General features: G+C 37.5%; 1 protein-coding gene across 1 annotated transcript in view; it reads right to left on the reverse strand.

The window, feature by feature from the left end:
• Positions 1 to 2167: 2167 nt before the first annotated feature.
• Positions 2168 to 22671, reverse strand: part of PDCD6IP (programmed cell death 6 interacting protein) — a 60692-nt gene continuing 40188 nt past the window's right edge. The window contains 8 exon segments of the mRNA XM_032459296.1: positions 2168 to 5685; positions 5687 to 5732; positions 7417 to 7613; positions 8732 to 8855; positions 12352 to 12446; positions 13618 to 13752; positions 14103 to 14351; positions 21634 to 21803. Coding sequence (XP_032315187.1) covers positions 5557 to 5685; positions 5687 to 5732; positions 7417 to 7613; positions 8732 to 8855; positions 12352 to 12446; positions 13618 to 13752; positions 14103 to 14351; positions 21634 to 21803 — 1145 coding nt within the window. The 3' untranslated portion in view covers positions 2168 to 5556.

The following is a 22671-nucleotide window of genomic DNA, read 5'->3' on the forward strand; positions in this document are numbered from 1 at the left end:
ACCTCTAGCCGCCTTCCCTCACAGAAGGGCGAGGGGGGAAGGGGTTGGGAAGCCCAGGTGAAAACCACAGCCCAGGGCAATATGCTCATTAAGACTGAGACCTCATCCGCATGACTATTGGACACACCTTTCCACCACATCCACAGGGCTCCTGTGTAATAAAATGATTACAGCTGAAGGAACTGGAAAAGTTCAAGAAGTTTCCAGGGAAAGCCAAAAACAGGAGGAAAAAAGTAAGGATACTAGGAGAAATGGAAGCCTCAGACACCTACAAATAACCCAACAACAAGTAGTAAAAACAGTCTGACTCCTAGCCAGATAAACATAAATTCTCATGCTAAGACCTATTCACCCCAGTTCCTTTTACCTAATATATCAGGTTCGCCCTTTCAAAAAACAAAAATTACAAGGTGTGCTAAAAGGCAAGGAAGAAACACCTGAAGAGACAAAGCAAGCAACAAAATAAACTGAGTAATAATAAAACCGAATTTAAAAAAAATGGACAGCAATGGTCAGCAACTGTAATCAAGAGGAAATGCATACCATAACAATAGGACACTAACAACATGTCTAAACCCTGTCTACAAAAATATATAAGAAAAAGACAAGAGCTGGCTGAGAATGGAGGGAAGAAAATAAGAGTATTAATGTTCAGAACAATTAGAAAAAAGAAAACATAATTCAAGCAATGAAAGATAGGAAAAGGAAACAAAATACCTATTCCATACAGACGAAACGTCAAAAGGTCATAGGATTATAATTTTAACAAAGCTGTAAATTAGTTCAACTTTCCTATTAGATTACACCCACACACACACAAAAAATCTGAGTCCTATAACTAAATCTTACCACCTAAAACCAAGGCAAGCACATGCAAGTTAGAAAATTCGCTAATGCATCCAGAAAGGAAAAAACAGCGGCGAAAATGTATTTAACAAATTGAAAAGTGAAAAAGGAACAGAAAAGGGTCACCTCATGTTCACAACAGACATCACTGGCATGAATATGAATCACATGGCTTCAAAATGCGTAGACTTAAACAGTTACAAATACAGGAAAACTTAAAAAGAAACACGAAGGTATAAGACTTGTACCTGTTTACTTGTATCACCAGGTGTCATTGGCTGAAAAGGACGTAAGCAGCTTTTAAGCAAAAAGGAAGGGTATCAGGAGCCACAGAGCTGACAGAAGCCAGGGTCCCCCTGCGGGCAGAGTGCTAAGGCCGACAACTCGTATGTGCCCCGGATGAATTATGTACAAAGGCAAGACCAGGCCAGTGCCCGGGGACCCTGGTTAGCAGTGGCCTGCCTGCGGCTCTCTGGGGCACAGGCAGTTCCTAGACCAATCCCGCCCGCCCAGCGGTCATAAACTGAAGCAGCCCCTCCTCCCTCCCACCCCCACCGCCATCCCGCCCCACCCACCACAGGCAGAGCCTCTCAAGTCACTTTCCTTTAGGCTGCATCTGAACCCAAGTTACTGGGGAGAGTCCTGTAGGTCCCCGGTGTCCTCTCACCCCACACACCAAGGTTCCCAGGCCCCTCAGTGAGAACTCTCTGTACCGCCCAACCCAGATGCCAAGTAAGTAAAAACCAAACAACAACAAAAGATTTAACTATGCCAATTGCTACAGATTTTCAATGCAAATAACAGGGATTCAGAATACCGATTCATTCCTAGAGCTAGCATGTTCAACTTCAATATATTTCAAAGACATACGGAATCAATACATTTTCGGATAAATTGTGTATCCTGAGCTACATAGTAAAACTGCATCTGACCTTAAAACACGGGAGAAGTAGGAAGAAAATAAGAAGTTATGTTTTAAAAGATGAACGTATTTCACCGTCTCCCATTCCCCTGATCAACTGAATGTGGTAATCTTGCCAAACATTTCCAAAAATTAACCCCTAAAATTACCCCTGAAGAAGAGATTATTCATCCGAAAGAAAAGGGCCAAATCATACATGATGAAAAATTGCTCCACCCTTGATCAATTATAGGGTTGACAGCTGTAAGAAAACACAAAAAAACATTATTTTTTCAGTCTTATGCATTTAGTCTGTGGGTATTTTTTTTAATTTCCCAAACCACTATTTATTGAAGAAATTATAGAAATACAAAAGCTGAGGCATAAACACTTTAAATAAGAATTCATACTACAAGGAAGTAAGAATCTTTCAACTTTTATTTCTAGGATACATTTCATCTGGAACCTTTTGTTTTCTTTACAATTTTCTCCCTAAGAGAAATGAATACAATAAAAATATAATCCAACTACCAGCAATGTTTGTAACCAGAAAAGAATCTAAAATCTCTGGTGTGATAATATAGGATTTTTTAAAAAATATAAACTTCATACCAGAAATAAAGCCTGAATATTCTCTTTTTCTTTAAAAATATAATTTTTCCTCCTTTGCTCTTCAGTGTAAATCTTATAATCAACCAGTTTTAAAGCCTATTTTTAAACTAGTAATTATAATGCTATAGCACTGTTTTTCTACTTTGTATCCTGTTCTGTACTGTGAATCAACTAATAATTGCAAGTGTCCAAAAAAAAAAAAAAATGCCACAAGGTTGTAGCAAGATTCTTCCAATATACTGTTTAAAAAAAAATTCATTAGCAAACTGAGACCTACTTAACAAATTGCATTTTGCCATGTTTATGAAACTAGAAGATGTGTACAAAGCACTTTTGCAAACTGTAATGCTCTCATGGAAAATACTTTTTAAATCTGTTTTGACTAGAAAGGCTGCTGACTGGGATAGAAAATCAGGGACAGAAGGCTCCGCGAAGCCTTGTTCTTTTTTTGTTTTTCTGCAACTACTTAGATTTGGGGAGGGGGAGTCCATAAATCGTTGGGTGCAGCACAAAGACTGCAGTGACATACGACTATTTTTCTTAAATGAGAATAAAGACCAAGGGGGGCACAGGAGTAGACCAGTACTTTACGCCAGACTGAGAAGAGTGAAGCCTGTCTGTCTCCCAACTAGGAACAAGGAATGAGAGAAGTTAGTTTTCCCCCCACTTCAGACCAGCTCTTCTGTGCAGAGCTTTATTAGTTGAAATACAGTCCATATTGAAAACAGTATTACAAATCCCAACATAAATGGTCCAGGAATGATGTCCTTTCTTTAGTTTAGAAAGATTGTCAAAAAGCCTAATTATAAACATAGGGACAACACACCTGAACCACAGTAACACTCTCCTACCTCTAAATAAAAAGCATTATCCGTAACAACTATTTAGGGTATTCTGGGGAATATGGGAAGTTAAGCAAAGGATTAAGAAGTATGGTAACAAAAATAATCCCAGTGAGGGCTTCCTTCTTGTTAGCTAGAATGCAAAATAGACACAAGAGCAACTTCCTTCCATGAGCCACCTTAATGGAACTAGACAGCCCCTTGCAGACAGACCCAGCAATGAAGGGCTGCAGAAACCTGGTCATCTATCTGTACCAAGACTCAGGTGACCAAAAGAAAGCATCTTCCATCATCTAAAGGATGAGCGGACTGACGAGAGGGGATGAGCCACGGTTTGCTAACAGAATTGAGCGAGTCAGGCATGCTGGGGAGGCTGCGACGAGGGGCTGTGGAGCCTCCTTCTCTAAAGTTTCTGAGCAGACTCCCCGTGGCTCTCGGGGAGCAGGTCTGAGCACGGGAATGGGTCAAATGGCCTTGCAACTTCTCTTCTGGCCCTCGGATGCTCTTAACGCTTTTCTTTAGTGCCTTCTTTCCCCAAGAGAATATTCAGGCCAACTTTTTTTTTCTTTTTTCTGCATCATTGGGAATCATAAACTAGCAATTTGGAATATTCCTAACCTCACTGAGTATCTCATGTTAGTAATGATACCTTGAATAAGAAGAATATAGAAATTAAGTGCCATTTACACGAGTCAAACAAGCCCATGTCATACTTTGAGGATTCCACATTAATAAAACTTAGCTATGATATGTAAAGAACTATTTTTGCCAAGGTTTGTTTTAACTACTGTACTTTAAACCAATTTCAGTATTCCATGTAAAGTTCATTTATATTGAAGTAACATGCCTCAAGTTTTCTACATACAACAATAAAGTAAGATTTTTTTTAATTTACATATATTTTAAACCAACTCACTCCTTTTACAATCACACCCTCAGTCCAACATTTAAACTATAAACCCAAACTGTCAAATGAGAACAACAGTGGACCAACTGACAGTATCACTTAAGTGAAAAAATAATGCAAAAAAAGGTCAGCGTTAAAACTTAGAAAATAAACATAAACAGGTTCGCTGGAAATCTGCTCATATGCCTGGTGTGTTCAGAAATGAACCTCACACAGAACAGATCCCACTGTGATATTAGACAACTCATTCCTTTCTCGTTCTCTCACTCCACGATGCATGTCTCACTGAGGTTTATACAGTGATTAGTTACCCTAACAGCAGACATAAAAATTAAATACACAGCCTATTCCAGAATTGGCATATGCTCCCAACAATTGTTTTGCGCACTCCCTGAATTATAAAATAGTTCAATCTTTTAGGATCATAAAAATGAAAGGGCTTAGATCTATTCACATACATTGTGCATTAAATGTTAGTAGGTTAAGACAGTAAGGTGAAAAAAAGGAGTAGAAGGGTACAAGTAAATTTTCTTTAAACAATTCCAATACATTAGATAGTATTGTTAATGACATGTATTTATTTTAACTAGGTTATGAAAAAAAATTACTACAATTTGCATCGATTTCTTGGAGAAGCTAATCGTAAAACATTAACTATACATATTTATTTGTATATTTATTTGAAGACTCTTTGGTAGCAATTGTGTTTCTTCCACATTATAGGACTTTTTCAAAGTAAATGGCAAAATTAACTTACTAATCAGCCTATGAAAAATAAATCATGGTATTATTCATTTGGTTTTCCTATAAAATGTACTAGAACCTGACTATTAACCTTGCACTAATCATGCACTTAACACAGTATCTGTTTAACTTACGTACATATAAAATGAGAGACTAATACCAGAAAGAAATTAGACAGTAATGAGAATCAATGACAAAACATAACAATGACAATTGTTCTTAAGGAATTTATTTTTAAATTATAAGATTTACAGTGTTTTGATTATGCAAAATAGCATAATGAAAATTAAACCAAATCAATAAACCAAAAGAGAAAGAAAACTTAGTTTTCTCAAATACCAGTACTTAAACCGTCATTGTAATAAGTATCTGATGTTCCAATCACGTCTTATGTAGACATAAGTACAATCATTTCAAACATTTCACTTGTGGGTTTAACTTCTCATTTTCAACTTTCATGAATTGTAATGTGATTTATTTCAAATCCTATTGTACCTAGTGTTTGTACTGCAACAGCAGCAAATCTCAATGTGCAATCAAATGTGGAACTGGGCACAGCTTTTAGCCGCAGACAGCAATTACACACTGCATTCAGTACAGTAGAGTACGTTATATTAACCAGAGCGTAGAGTTTAGTATACTTATTGCAGGGTTGGTATTTCTTTCCCTTTGAACAGAACCAGCTGAGCTTCTGAGCTGACATATTACTGCTGTGGATAGTAAGACTGCTGTGGGGGCTGAGGGAAGGGGTATGAAGGCTGCTGGGGTCCCGGGTACGGAGCCTGTCCAGGGGTCTGGTGATACACGGGTGGATACGGCATATTATACTGGCCAGTATGCGTAAGGATTATAGCCCATGGGCATGGGCATTTGGCAATACCTGATAGGAAGAAGAACACAAAAACACTGGATTGGTAAATCAAGTACTAGAAAATAAAACATAATTATTCTAAAATGAAGTTTTTCTCTAGAAAGCCATTTTTCTCTATTTCTCAGTCTACTGAAGAACAGTGGAGAGAAAAAGCAGCTGTATCAAGGTACTTGCTAGAGAAATGTGCTCTATCCTGTTATTAACTGAAATGGAAGAAAACCAAGTGTTTAATACTACCCAAAAAATAAGATTGTTGGAAGGAAGTAAGACTAAATATTCAACTATAAACAAAGAATAAAAACAGAGACCCCTCATTTTAACGTGGCAACCTAAGAACATTTCTGTTTCACAAAATTCAATGTACACTGTAATGCTCATAAATTTACTGTTCACAAAATTTTAATATTTGGAAGAGATAATATACTAAGTACAGTTTGGAAGACATCTCAAAAGGTAGTTAAATTCTGGATTTTTAAGATTAAAAAAATTATCCCAAAGAAAGATGATTTTTAAGAAAGTACAAGCAGGGGGAGGATATAGCTCAGTGGTAGAGTGTGTGCTTAGCATGCATGAGGTCCTGGGTTCAATCCCTGGTACCTCCATAAAAAAATTAATAATAATAAAATCAACAAGCAAACTTTAAATAAATAAACCTAATCCCCTCCAAAATAAAAAAAAAATTTAAACTTAAAAAAAAAAAAGGCACATGCATAATTTGATAGATTTCTATTCAACAGCTGATCAGAATGCCAAGACTTCAAAGCATAGGTATGTAAATAAGACCTTATCAATCTTGCTATGCTAAGCTCAGGAAAAGCACCCATTGGGTTATCACACCTAAGTGAAGACAACCAAGGAAACATATTCTGAATTCCATACAGTAAAGATGACGTTTAATATAAACCCCATATGTAAGAACTAAAAACATATTAAATAAGCCTGGGAAATGGCTATTCAACTACTCAAATAAAATGACTGTAACATTATTTAACGTATATTTCCTTGTGAGCTGACAAGCTTTTTCATTTATGACACTTCCATTCAGAGAAGGGATAACTTTGTTTTTAAAAGATTAACTAAGCAGCACTATTTACAATAGCCAAGACATGGAAGCAAACTAAATGGCCATAGACAGATGAATGGATAAAGAAGCTGTTGTATATATACACAATGTGATACTATGCAGTCATTAAAAAAAGTGAAATAATGCCATTTGCAGCAACATGGATAGACCTGGAGATCATCATACTAAGTGAAGTAAGCCAGAGAGAGAAAGAAAAATACCATATGATATTACTTATATGTGGAATCTTAAAAAAATGACACAAATGAACTTATTTAGAAATCAGAAACAGACTCACAAAGAAGACAAACTTATCGTTACCAAGGCGGGGCAGGGGTGGAGAGGGATAAATTGAGAGTTCAGGATTTGCAGATACTAACTACTATACATAAAATAGATAAACAACAAGGTCCTACTGTATAGCACAGGGAACTATATTTAATACCTTGTAATGGCCTATGGTGAAAAGAATATGAAAAGGAATATATTTATATATATGCATAAATGAATCGCTATGCTGTATATCAGAAATTAAGACAACACTGTAAACTGACTACACTTAAAAAAAAATTTAACCAGAGCTAGAAATATTAGCTAATTCATTAGGATGTACAAAAGTTTCAGCCTTACCCGGGATACCCTGGATAGGTGGGGTATGGGGGTCCCTGGGCCTGTGGAGGGGGAGCTGAACCAGGAGTCTGTGATGGAGCTGGTGCAGTGGTCCCGGTGCCCACTGGAGCTGGAGCTGGAGCTGGAGCTGGAGCAGGAGTTCGATTTGCTGGAAGCACAGGAGGTGGAGGCCGGGCTGGGGGCTGGGGCTTAGTAGGCTGTAAGAAAAAGTCAGCACTGACTATAAGATGCATCATGTCTCTGTAAAATCATCAATTAAAATAAATGAGGGCATATGAGAAACTCTAGAATCCAACCAAATATATTTCTAATTCCCATTGTTAAATGTGGGCTTATCACTCTACAAATGTAGCTGAAAAATAATTCTCCAATTTGTGGATACTCCATAGCCACTGCTCTCTTCCTGATGGCGAATAGTTAATCATTTACTGCTCATTCCTGCGCCCATCAATGGTCAGACATTTGAGGTGGGAGGAAGGAGTGGGCCAGGTACAGTTTATTACTGTAATCTCCTCTTGGCCCCATGAGTTTTCACAGGAAAAATTTCAAACACCAGAAAACTTAAAAGAATATTACCATAAATAATCACCTATTTACCAATTCATTAATTACTAACATTTGGCTATATCTGCTTTATCTTTAGCTATATCCATATATTTATCTATCTATATATTTGCAGAACCACTTGAAAGTTAAATTGCAAACTTCAGAACACCAGCCCTAAAGATTTCATCATACAAGTCCTAATATTCTCCTATATAATCACAATACCATTTCACCCTGAGAAAATGAGTAATTACTCCCTAATATCATCGAGTATCCACTCCACATTCAAGTTTCTCTATTTATCACAAAAAAGCTCTTTTAGGTGTTTTTATGAACCAAGATCCAATTGAGGTTCATGGGTTGCATCTGATTATTATGAATCTTTCCTCTTTTAATCTAGACAACGCCCCTGACTTTTTTTTTTCTATGACATTCACTTTTAGAAAAGACCAAGCTGGGTGTCTCATAGAATGTCCCAGTTCTTGACTGTCCAAGCATTTTCTAATGGCAAGATTTAACTTCTTGTTTTATCAATGTATTTGCTACAAAGTGAAAGTCGGTTCTAAAGACTTGATTAGATTTAAGTGAAACATTCTGGGACAAGAATTCATGAGAGATGCTGTATTCTTCACACTGCAAAGCATCAGAAGGTTGGTCCTGATGAAAGTGGTGACCAGTATCTCTCTATAACGTAAAGTCTGTTTTATCCTTTACAGCAAGCAAGCTGTAACATAAAACTTCCCTTTTAAAAATGTGGTTGCTTACTGACCGGCATGGTTCTTGGCGCTGGAGTTGGAGGAGTGGGAGCACGTCCCCCTGCTGGAGAGGACTGATATGCAGGTGTAGGAATTGAAGGAGCACTAGGTTCTCTGGCAATGCTTTGTTGCAAGTCCCTTATCAAAGACAGAAGTGTGAGAAATTAACACAATTTTGAAAACCAAGGCATACAAAACACCAGATTGTTTTCTTTCTTTTCTTCATATATGAAACACAGAAAATAGACTCAAAACAGTGACGGTATTTTAAAATATAGTACATTTTTGTTCTTGACTAGAACTAACTGAAATCTTCTTTCTTCCTACAATTGAATAAAGTAAAGTTAGTTCTTATTCTATTTCTGAAGAATAGGTAAACTATTTCAGACATCAGTCACAGCGAGAGTAAGTAGCATGTCAAACCAGGCAAGCCATCCCTAAGAGACTGCCCTCTCTCTAACAAGAGGTCGTCCCCTAGAGGAGAAACTCTTTTTTTTCTTTTAACGGAGGTACTAGGGATTGAACCCAGGACCTCGTGCATGCTAAGCATGTGCTCTACCACTGAGCTATTTCCCTCCTCCCTAGTTGAGAAACTCCTAAATGATCATCTAAAAATTATCAGAAAACTACAACTGTTCATAGTCACCTAGCTAATATTTTAATCACTGTATCATACCAGTGTTTGCAGAAGACAAAACAACAGTGAGAAAGTGAACCCATTCAAACCATGGTGCAAATTTCTTGATGAAAATTTTCTGAATATATTCAAAATGTGACACTGAAATATTTTACGTTAAAAGATACCTGATAATCTATTAAAGTAAATTCATTAAAGACAGATTCTTAAAAAGACGATTAAATTATAGTATTAACATTTTTTAATACGTTAAAGTCTCCTCTAACAGTAAACCGGAATGCACCCCCAAATCTCACTAATCAAAACTCTAATAAAATAAAATGCACTCTGTGAAATACTTGGTATCAACCAACTTCTTACTGTACTGATGCACACACAGTAAACATGACATGACCCAAAGTGTCTGCAACAGCACCTGCTGTCCTGCTATAACAATTAACAGCAATTTCCAGAGTCCCCCAGACCACACTTACACTCTCAAAAACAATCTCAGTTGGAAGTTAAATTAGACATTAGACATACAAAGAAAACTAACACATATTCATCAAGAAATCAAAAGTACCAGTTAACGTTGGTAAATTTGTAATAAATCCTCACAATATAAACTGTAAGTTTTTAATAAATATAAAAATTTTAAATGGTTAGATTTTGAAACATCTAATATATGTATTATCTCATATACAGTAAAACACTTATATTTAAAATATCTGTTTATAATTACTTATATAATTTAAATTATTTAATTAGATATTGAATATTTAATCATAATATCTAACATGTATAATTATATTATAAAGCATATAAAACATAATACTTTGATAAACTCCAGAGATGGCTGGAGTAAATAACACTTATAGGACAAATGAGAATTTCCTACCCACTTGCTAATTATATAAATCAAAGCTATTAAATTACAGATCCATTTTTATGTTTCACAAACTGGGGTTCTCTGCAAGATTGAGTTTGAACAAAGGGTTCCACAGCTCCCCTCCCCAAAAAGGAAAAATGCTGGGGTACACAATCTGAAAAATAAAATTATAGACTACTTGGTTGTGACTATAAAAGATAAAATCCCTTTAATTATTTAGATTAATATAATTTTCTGAAAATATATTCACTTGATTCAAAAACTAAACAGTGACAGACCACTACCTACAGATTCTCACTCCACCATTCACTCCCACAGACAACTATTATTCTTTACTTCTTAAGAACCTGTTCAGAACTTCCTTATCAGAAGTAAACCAACTCAAATGTGAATTTTTATCTTCTCCTTTTTCAGAAACACATTAGAAGGATGCTATACCATGACAGGGAGATACTGGAGAATATCAATGGCAAGTATTTTATTTAGGACTTTCACATCCACATTCATAAATGAAGCTGGTCTGAAGACTTTTGTTTTAGTTAACTCTGTCAGACTTTCCTTATCAGTAAGACAAATCTGGAGGGGTTTTTATTTAAATCTCTAGAACCATTTAAAAGGCATTCTTATGATTTGCCTTTTAAAGGTTTAGAAGGAAGACTGAAAACAACCGGGTCCTGCTCTTTACTGGGGGCGGGAGGAGGTAACTCGTAACTTCTCCTGCTTCTGTGGAAAACAGGTTCACTGTGGACAGAGAGAACAACGGTCAGGTCATCTGAAGGGCTCAAGAAAGGCCCATGAGCGTAACCGTCTCTGGGTTCTGCATGTTCACTAGAATGAACACAGTGACTTTGTACGCACCTGAAGGGCAGTGTGCACATAAACCCTTTGGCTCACGTCTTGGCTCACATTCCTTGAGTTCCAACAGCAATCACCCCACCCTCTGCTGGCATGCAGTGCTGCCTACCGACATTTTTTCACCTTTTTATAAACTGGCTTCATCTTTTTGCCTGACTGCCTAAAGGATTCTGCCTTATCTTTTAAGGCTAATACTTTACATGCCTTGGTGTTGACAGTTCTTGTTCATTTTTCCTGAACAAACGATATATACCCTTTGAACAAGCTTTCACTTATTTTATGGAAATGTTCTTGAATAATATCATTAGAAGTTTGTTCTGTCTGAAGAAAAAATCAAATGTTTTGATTTTTTCTTCTTCGAAGGGACTTCAGTTTTATATGTATTGGATCTTCTTTGCCCACCTTCTCTAGTCCTTTTTAGCTCTTTCTTTACTTTGGTTTCCTTTTCTTTGATTACTTATTCTCCACTCTGAGCTCCTGTGTTCTCCTCACTGTCTGTTCTCCTCTTTGTTCCTTCCTGTTTCATCCTGTACCTGTGATGCCTTTGTTCTTCTCTTCCGCTTGTTTCCTGAATCCTGACATCCACTCCTGTTTTCTTATCGCTTTCCTTGAGTTCTGGCATTTTTTTGTGTTGTTCCTTAAAGTGCCTGCTTCATAAGCTTTTTTTTTAATTCATGGTAAAACTTTCATCTGTTCTGTGACACTATTATTTCAGTGAATGTTCTCCATCTATTAAGTTTTGTAAAACTGTGTTCTCTTTTTCCCTTAATGAACACTGTATCTTCATTCCGATACTGCATCAGCTTTCTGTTGACTGAGTACTCAGCACCATGCGGGTCCTATGTTACTTGTCGGCTTCCTCAGTAGGCTCCTCCAGAAAGTGATTTTGCTGACATTTCCTGAGCTGTCGCCCCGTCTCCCTCATGTTCTACAGCTCTAGTTTCCTATGAGGAACATATTTGCAACTTTGAGGTAAACTGCTTATGCTTATCTGCATTTCCTGAGCTCCGATGCCCTGTTCTGCCATCATTTCTGTGACATCGCCATACTCCTACACCCAGAGTTTCTGCTCCTTCTCATCCTTCTGTTCTCAGACCACCCAGTTTGCTTGCTGCTTTGTAAAACACCACGGAGGGAAGGAAGGAGATTGCTATCTCACTCTGCCAACTCACTGCAGAAGTCTCCACATAGGATTTTTTAAAAAGAGGTAGCAGAAATGATTTCTTAAAAGAAGAATACTTCAAAATACAATCTGATACATAAAACAAACTTACTTTAAGAGTTCATCTCTTTCTGTCTTCCGTGCAAACACTATATCGCTGCATTTGTTTTGGAACCTGACGAGTATTTCAGTCAGCTCATTGTAAAACTATGAGCAAAGAACAAACACAAGCGGGAAACCTGAGCAATGTTTTAATCTAAGGAGGAACACAATCTAAAGCTCATTTGTCAGTGATGGTTAAAGCTAAAGAACTAAAATCCTCTACATGAGACACAGTCATGTGTCTTAGTCTAGTACCTTAACATTAAATATGACCGAAGACTCCCTAAGAAAATAAAAACAAAATCATCTTTAGAAAGCACTGTCCTCCAAAATTAAATGGCAACAAGTTAAGACGTTTCATGAACATGAACATGTTCCCAATTCCTAGAGAAAAGTCAACTAACTTAATAAAGACACTAAACCTATTTAAATGGAAGTGTTAAATTTGCACATTCACTTCAGAAATGCAGGTGTCATTTCAGAAACCCTTAGAAGAATTTCCAAAGGCACTCTGGAGAGTTTTCTCAGCTTACCTATTTCAACAAAGCATTTTAACCCAAATTAAAATGTTATTTTACTATCCCCTCTCTGGAAGTATGTCTATGCTCTCTTCAGAGGGTTTTACATTGTATCTACCATATTTACATCAAGATACCTATATTCAGTGATCATTATGGAGTTAAATTACCAAAAGGAATTACATATCTAAAAAACTTAAAAATCACTTGTTCCCTCAAAAGCAAAGTAATTGGTAAAAACAAGTATAAGCATTTCCCTAAACTATTTAAAGGAAAGGCAAGAAAATACTTAAAACATATTTAGTAAGCACTCTGAGACACAGGCAGATCACAAATCTATCATCATTCAAACCATCAGCACAGAATATAAAAGACATGCCCACCCCCTTCCCCACCACAGATCAGCTCTGACTACTCCTGTTCCCTCACTGGTCACTCAAATTGGCCAACTTCCTATCCCCCAACAAAGTGTCCCTGACTTTTGACATCTCTGTGCTAACTCCTGGTACCTGGAATGCCTATCCCCCCACCCACCGCCTGATGAGATATAAAATTCATTCTTCAAAGTTCCCATGAAATATTACCACCTTCATTAAGCTTTCTCCCACTTGTAACAAAGCTCTCGGGGCAAAAGGCAGTAAAGCTAAGAAATTCAAGACAAAGAATAATTTGGTCCAACTGCAAACACCTTAACTTCCCAAACTGTATTTCCACATCTATACTGGTCAGTTAGCTGTCATTTCTTTTGCGCTTCATACCTTTGTGCCCTCCTTCAAATTAGCTACAAGTTCAACAAAGTTGTCATACGCAGTAGCTAAATTCTTCAAAACTTCTTCTCTTAAGTTAGCTTCATTATTAGATTGTTTCATTTTCGAAAATTCCTGGTGTGAGACCTTGTTAAAAGAAAGATTCATGCAGTTATATTTATTTAGCACATTAATATAGCTCATAACATTTGCACTGATACTTTCCTAAATGAAAACATATATGATAACATGCAGGAATTACTGTATGTTTACCTAATAGATTATTTTTGGAGTAAAACAGTACTTCAAATCTTTCCTTAAGTAAAAACATCAAAAATTCAGTGGGTATCAAAATATAACCAATAATGTTTACCAATTTCTATTTACTACGTAACACTCGGAATAAACACAATCCTACATGGACACAGACTTAGTCCAGGCTTATCCCTCCTGTGCTTCTTTAAATTACAAACCTTACTAAAGTACATAAACTTTACCTGAATATTTTTAAGGAGCCCTTCCTGTTTCTTTAGAGATTCTTGGACTTTAGTGGTAAGACCTCCATAGATTCGATCCAGTTCAGTTACAGAAATAGCTTCTTCATTTATCACACCATCTTGAGCCAGAGCAGTCAAAAATTTGCTTGTCATGTCAAAATTCACTGATTTCAGGTCATTCTCCAGCCCCTCTCTTTCCTTCTTTACTTCATCAAGATTTGTCAATAAGGATTTTAAGACATTTACAACCTAAACAAACAAAACAAAATTTTTTTTAGTTTAATTGCCAAAAAACCCAGAAGCCAATTTCAAGAAGAGACATATATACAAAGGTTCATCCAAGGTCAGGGAGAGATGACTTCTCCAAGAGCCAAGTATAAACTGCACATCATGTTTATTTAGATACAGACATTGTACCTTTAGTGGATTCAGATCATAGCAGCAGGAGCAAAAACTGTAACAGTAGCAAGAGCTATGATTTACTGAACATTTATTATGTGCCAGGCACTGTCCCAAACACTTAACAAATATAATTTAATGTATTCCTTACAGTATCTCACAGGGTATATGTATTTATTACCTCTCCACAGATGGAGAAACTGAGGGTCAGAAAAACTAAGTAACACGCCAGAGGTTACACAGCTATTAAAGAAGCAGAGATGAAATTTGAGACTTAAGTCCACCCAACTCCAAAACCGCTCTTACCACTCACTCGACACTATACTGCATCTCTCGTGACTTTGAAGAGGGGAAGGTATGTTTCTGTCAAGTAAGTAGACACCCTATTTTGCCGACATAGCAAGACTGAGAGAGAGAGAAAGAGATGGGCAGGAGAGGGAGGGAAGGAGAGGGAGAGATGAGAGAGAGATGAGAGAGATGAGAGAGATGAGAGACAGAGACAGAGACAGAGAGCGAGCGAGCACCCTAGACAAAGAAAGAAAGAGAGACAGAGAGATACGGATGCTATAAACCACGTGTTTATTTTATATACTGGGAGAGAAAGAGGGAGAGAGGATTCTGTATCTTTCCTGACATCATGAGTTTTGCCTCTTATTGAGTCCAGGCAGCCTCGGACTAACCCTCACATGATTCATAAACATCCCTTTCTGGTAACAGTGTTACAGTGTCCAAGTGCCCTTGAAGGCCACTTAGGAGCTGCCCCCTTTCACTCACATCTCGTCACACTTTCGCTCAGATAGCCAGGGAGAACATCACCCCCAAACCCTCTATTCCGCCTGCCAGTGATGCTCCCAGAAAGAAAGTGGGGAAAGACAAAGGAAAAAGGGGCCAACCCTGAACCCCATCTACACCCATCTTTATTCTTACCAGTAGCACTTGCAACTCCAAAGGATCTCCTTACCTACTGCCTGTTTCTAAGGAGTTGTCTTGTCTTCAGCCCACAACCCTCCTTAGCTCCTTGACAAGAGCATCCAGAGTGACCTTCCTATGTGAAGACCAAAGACTTCAGGGAAAGTCTCAAGCTTCTTCTAAATTTTGGCCTCTGTTACCACCATATCTCCTAAGTGTCCTATCTTAAATTCAGAGTCTCTTAGCACGCAGAGCAGTGGAAAGAAATGTGACTCCTAGAGGTCCAAGAAGCATCAAACCACAGACACTCTACAAGGAATGAAGAGGAGAAAGAATCATACCTGGATGGACAAGGCAAAGTCTGTTAAAGTAAAATCTGATTTTAAGAAAGTGGATAAAAATCCTGCTTCCAAATGACTTTCAGGCTATATTGTTAAATGAAAAAAAGGTGCAAAAGCATATACGTAGTATGTTGCATTTTGAGTAAGAGAGAAGGAAAATCAGAATATAAAGATACACACACACAATATATTATGTGCATCTATGTACATATGTATTTTTTGCAAAAAGAAAAGCACTAAGGACAAACCAGAAATTAATGAATATTGTTAGTTAAAGAGAACAGACGGGAACAAGGTGGGAAAAATAGGAATGAGATTTCTGCGCATGTACCTTTTGAATCATAAACTTTTTACATATCCAAAACACAAAATTAAATCAAAACCTGAATATAGTTAACAAGTGAACCTAGTTGTCCAGCAAAGTGAAACACAAATACATAAAAAAAAATCTGAACTGTGACAATATTCCCTTAGTGAATATAATGGGCTTAGTTATTGTGTAACCCGGGGCAGTTTACCTGGAAAGCTCTATTTTCTCATCTGAAAAACAATAATAATAATAGTACCTGTATCTCAGGACGGTTGTAAAGACTGAAATAATCCATAGAAGTGCTCTGTGTAATTTCTAACACAAGCTAAGTGTTCAGTCAACAGCACTCATTATCACTGACTGGTAGCTGGGTTTCACCATGTAACTCTATACTTTGTGTGCACTGTGGACTCATGAGACTTAGGCATCTAAGCATTCAGACAGGAACAGAGGAACAATGAGGAATAGATCAAGAACTAAAGTATCCTTTATTTAGCTGAATTGTAACTATTTCTGTAATTATGTGACACATTTTGTATTGGGGGGATGTAACAGCATATAAATTTGAAAAGGTGGTGACAGTTTTATCTGTTGGCATATTTAAAGTGATAATGGAACCTCAACCATGACTACAAACCTATGTGAAGGTTGCTTGGTTATTAAGAGTAAAAAATGTCATTTTTCCCTCTATGTAAGTTGTATCTAAGAAAAGCTAGAAATTCTTAAAAAGGGGGGGGGGGGCAAGTAAAATAAAGTGGGGGAGAAATAGGGATATGCAGAAGTGGTTTTTAAAAATAGCCTAGTAAATAAAGCTGAAAGTCAGGAACACTGTTAACACTATTATCTTGAAATACACTGAATGTCTCTTACATAGCATAGGAACTAAGATCCTCTTATCAAATGGACCAAAAGTGTGTGACAATATCCCCAGGTTAGCCACTAAGGAATTTAAGACAAACACGGTTCACATGGATACAGCATCCTCTTCAGTGAAAAAGTATCCATCCACAGGGCAGCAGAGTAGTGTGGGAAGAGAATTCCCCCAGAATTTTAAGAACCACAAGCTCTAATATCAGCTCCATTATGAAGAAGAGCTAAACTTCCTAACTTTTATGGTGGTCGATTTTCTAATCAGAGGATAAAGAAGGACCTAACAGCTATTTAATAAATCCTAATCTATTCCAAAATGCTGTAATTCTAGGTCTGTGGGAAAAATGCCATTTGAAACAACCAATTTACAAATGAACTTTCAGGCTACCACACAAAATTAGAAGAGATTTCTTGTATGAAAAACATCCTCCTTTTTTTTTTTTTTGTCATACACTAGTTTAACCATATTTTAAATTGTATGATACTGCCCTCATCTTAACAAGGGTGAAATTAAACTGTTTCCACAAATGAACGACCAGGATACTAAGAAAAAAACCACTGCCTAAATATTCCTATGAACTCAAGTTTGAAACTTAACATGTTATCAAGTTAAAGTACATAAATAATTAGAATTCCTATGCACCCCCATGTTCACTGCAGCATTATTTACAATAGTCAAGATATGGAAACAACCTAAATGTCCATCAACAGACAAATGGAAAAGAAAATGTGGTATATATACATAATGGAATATTATTCAATCATGAGAAAGAAAGGAAACTTGCCATTTGTGAAAACATGGATGGACCTTGATGGTACTATGCTAAGTGAAATAAGTCAGACAAAGAAAGACAAATACATATAATTTCATGTATACGTGGAATCTTAAAAAAAAAAAAACAAAAAAAAAAACAAGATAGTAGTTACAAAGAATAGACTGGTGGTTGCCAGAGGCAAGGGAGGGGAAGCATATGAAATGGGTGAAGAAGTAAAAAAGTACAAACTTCCAGTTATAAAAGAAGTCAGTCATGGGGATGTACTGTGCAGCACCACAACTGTAATTAGTAACACTGCATGGCATATTTGAAGGTTGCTAAGGGAGTAAATCTCAAAAGTTCTCATCACAAGGGAAAAAAAAATTCTGCACAATTTATGGTGACCCATGTTGACTAGACTTACTGCGGTGATCATTTTGCAATATATATACATATCAAACCATTATGATGTACACCTAAAACTATATAATCTTGTATGTCAATTACACCTTGATTAAAAAATAAGAAAATAGTAAGAGTCTTGTAGTATTTACTTCTATGTTTTATAAACAGCTCCAATTAGCTTTCAACTGCAGTTAATGATATCCCTTTATTAAGTTAGGTTGCAAGTGGTTATCATTCTATGGACAAATATTTTTTGAATGTTGAGTATCAGGTGCTGTACTAGGTTCTACAATACAACTATTAACAAAAACAGAGTCCTTTCCTTCATTTGGGGAGCAGAGGAGAGGAGGAGAGGATTAAACAAATACATGAAAATAGAGTAATATACAGTAATACTGGAGACAATGACAGAGAGGGGGAAAGGGTGGCGTGGGAGGCTGTAGTGAAAAAGAGGTAGTAACGATGCAAAGGGAAGAAAGACCCCCAACAGAAAGAAAAGCAAAAGTCCTGGGGCAGAACAAGCTGAGCAGGTTCAATGAAAGAAAAAAAGCCAGTCTAACTGAAGCATGGTAAACAAAAGACAGAACAGAGGGAGAAAAGGGTAAACAAGGCATGAGATCACCTAGGCTGCCTGTACTTCATCTTTCAGACCAGGGGCCTGTATAGGACCAGACAGAAATCTGGCTTCGTGAGCCATAGTCTCTGTTGAAACTACTCCACTCTGCCTTTGTAGGACGAAAGCAGCCGCAGACAAAATGTACATGAATGAGTGCGGCTGGGTCCCAACAAAAACTCATTTATGAACACAGATCTGAACTTCATATGAAGTGCACATGTCACTTTAAACATTATTAAACATTATTCTTTTGACTTTTGAAAAAAGTATTAAAAGCATCCTTGGCTCACAGGCCATACAAAACAGGAGGCAGGCTGGATCTCGACCACAGGCCATAGTTTGCCAACCTCGTTTCAAACGATAAAACTCTGCAGCATCTGACAGCACCGAATACACAGCGGCACGTGAGAAATGCTTTCAGTGAAATTTTCAGCTTTACTTTTCAGACCTTATCGTTTCATGTTCAGAATAGGCAGACACGAGAGTATCTCCACAGCCAAGAGAACAGCGGGGATGTGACTGCGTACCCCACACTGAAGCTAACCTAGACAGGAGCTTTCCAGCTCTGCAAGTTAGGGGCCAGGTGCCACGGCTCCTGGTGCACAGGAGGACTTCCACAATTGTTTGCTGAACAAAGGAATGAACAGGTGCCAGCCAGCCTCAGCACTTGTCCAGAAACTTTCTGTTACGAAAGACTAAGGGTAAAAGCTGTGTTTACAAATCATCTACTAGTCTATAAGGTGCCGTTGTGTGAACAAAGCGAGCCTTGGAGAGCACAAAGCTGTGGACCGTGCCACTTCACGCACTACCTCGGAGGAGATGAAGGTTTTCTCAACGGTGCCCCTCCTCACCCCAGGCACATTCAACACTGTGAGTACCAGTGGGTATTATCTCAGCTGGCTTGGCCGGACAAGTGTAGACTAGATTTTCCAAATCCCAGTCGATCACAGGAGCACAATCCCAACCCAGGGTCCTACGTACTTTAAGAAGAATCTTTAAATACCAATTACCAACAGCCTGCAAAATTTTTCAGAATATCTCAGTATCTAAAACCAGATGCCCAAATAGAAGAAAGATAAATAACTAGATAGTTAGTCCCTTCATAATAAAAAACAGCCCTACCTACTATGCTTGGACCTCTTAATAAAACATGTACTTTGTACCATTTTAGTAATTAGCAATTCAAATAACTGAGGTTTTCTCATTAAAAAGTCTGGCTAATGTGTCATCAACTACAATGACAACTACCTGAAACAGCTTTGATAAACACAAACAGCTTTTTCGATAAAGGCACATAATAAATGAACACACAGAATACTGAAAAAATTTTGGCTGCCTCTACGCAGAAAATCTAATTTCAGTAAAATAACTTCATATTGAAGTTTTCTTCCCTTCTCTAATACCACTATGGAGTAACAAAATAGCTATTACTATAGCTGAATAAAATAACAAATCAGCACATGCTAATTCTGATTTTGCTCAGCAAAAACAAATTTCTGCTTTTCTACAGGAAGCAGAAGAATCAAAGGACAAAAGCTGTATCAGCTCTGAGTCACATACATGACACTAAAAAGAAAGAGGATACTAAACATAGATTTTTTTTTTTTCTAAAATAAAAACAGGCCAGAGTTTGTTGCTGTTCTGTGGATGTACAGAATCTTTTCTTCACAAATTACTCCTCTAACCACTCTCCTTTTCCCTCCTACTTCCTCAGAGCATCTGACTGGTATTTGCTGTTTCCTCAGGTCCCCCGCCTTTAGATTCAGGTTCTGTGCACGTTCGATTACCCCTCTTCTCTTCACTTTGGGGGCTGGTTCCCACTGAACCTGCAGCAGCCACTCTTGACACACCCACTCACTCAGGCTTCTCAGATCCTACACGTGTTTCTGCCTGTCTACTGTTCTCATGATGTGCCGATTTCTTAAAAAGCCTCCTAAGAGAGGAGCTTCAAATGCTGGAAAAGTACTTTGTCACCTAAATGCTCACAGTAAACTTTCTATAGTTATGACACTTTTTAATTTCTACCCTGGGTTGCAGTCATCCTTGTATATGTCTAATCTTCCACATGGATCATAAATTGAGGGTAAAGGCAGTGTATCATGTGTGAATTTTCCGAAGTGCCTAGCACACTGCCTTACAGAGTAGAACTCCATTGAGCCTTAGCTGAATAAATACATGAATGCTTCTGTGGAAAGACAAATAAGGAACAACAATGATAACTTCTGATAACTATGGTCTCAGAAAATTCAGCTTTTTCAAGAAGTTTCAGCACTATTTCTTGCCCTCTGGCTGACTTTCCTGTGTGCTTCAGGGCCTCTGTCTTCCCCTCCTACATGGCCTCACAATGCTCAGCCACTAGATCATACATGCACGTTCTCCTCTGTCAGGACTTTGTGAGTCACATGCCCCACTGATTTCCTCCTTCCTGTCACCAGTAGAAACGCCATGACGGTGTTATCCATTTATTAACATGCACACCTTGACAACCTTCCCTTCACAGGTAGTCCCAGTGGCACACGGTGGAAGGCAGTATAGACTGACATAAGGAACAAACACTCTGTGGTCAGAAGAGTATCTGGCCAGATCCAGTCCTTCCACTTCAAGGAAGTTCCTATACTTACTTCCAAGCTTTTCCCTTTTATAAAACTTGTATTAAATACTGTGAACATATGAAGTACCTAGAATACAGTGCCCAGTTCATAGGAGGCATTCAATAAACAGACATTATTGTTAAAGGAGTAATATTAGTATAATTACTTTTCACCCAGCGTGTATATCATTCTACTTTAAAAACAACCACCTCAATGTACATCAGCATTTTTAAAAAGATGCCAATAAAGAAAGAAATTGACAATTCATCATATATAATGGCTTGAGCACAGTTTTCATAAGCAGATGACACTCCCATCAAAACGCATCTCCTCACCTCGCTGCCCTGCATGGTCTTTGCCGGGTTAGCAGAAGGGATGGCAGCGTTCAGCTCGGGCTCGGGCTTACACAGAAGTGCGATGGTGTCCCGGTGAGCCTGGTAACGTTCTTTCACCTGCCCATCTGCCTGCACTGCTTTGTCCAAAACGGTTCTGAAGTTGCTTCCCTCTGGAGGAGGGTGGGGAGGGAAATGTTACCAGGGCACAGCATTGATTTTAACAGCAATGTTTATGGGCTGGTTGTACTTTTATCTCTGTTCTCCAACTTTACTTGTTTCTCTCTTCTATAAGGCCCAATTCACTAGATAACAGAAACTGAGCTCCTGTCAGTCTCTGCATTTTTGTTTTTGGAAAAATGACAAAAATCAATTATAAAGCAAAAGCACAGTTATACCTTAAAATACATTTGTGGTTACTGTTCACCAAATAAAAGCTATTTGTTATTAGTCTAATCTTTTCCTACAATTAATGTAGAAAGAAAACACTCACTCCAAAAATTATTACAATTTATTTTAAAAGTATTTCTCTCTCAAAAACTCAAATTCCATTATGGTAACTCACAGCAAAAAACAATGTGACAATGAATATATATATGTTCATGTATAACTGAAAAATTGTGCTGTACACTGGAATTTGACACAACACTGTAAAATGACTATAACTCAATAAAAAATGTTAAAAAAAAAAAAAAAAAACCTCGAATTCCAAAAGATACACACACCCCAATGTTCATGGCAGCACTATTCAACAGTCAAGACATGGAAGCAACCTAAATGTCCATTGACAGATGACTGGGTAAAGAAGTCATGGTCTATATATACAATGAAATACTACTCAGCCACAAAAAAGAATAAAACAATGCCATTTGCAACAACATGGAAGGACCTGAAGACTGTCATACTAAGTGAAGCCAGAAAGAGAAAGGAAAATACCACACGATATCATTTATATGTGGAATCTAAAAAAATGACACAAATGAAATTACAAAACAGAAACAGACTCACAGACATCAGAAAAACAAATGTATGGTTACCAGA

This window comes from Camelus ferus, chromosome 17 (genome assembly GCF_009834535.1).
Source record: "Camelus ferus isolate YT-003-E chromosome 17, BCGSAC_Cfer_1.0, whole genome shotgun sequence".
Taxonomy (NCBI): Eukaryota; Metazoa; Chordata; class Mammalia; order Artiodactyla; family Camelidae; genus Camelus; species Camelus ferus.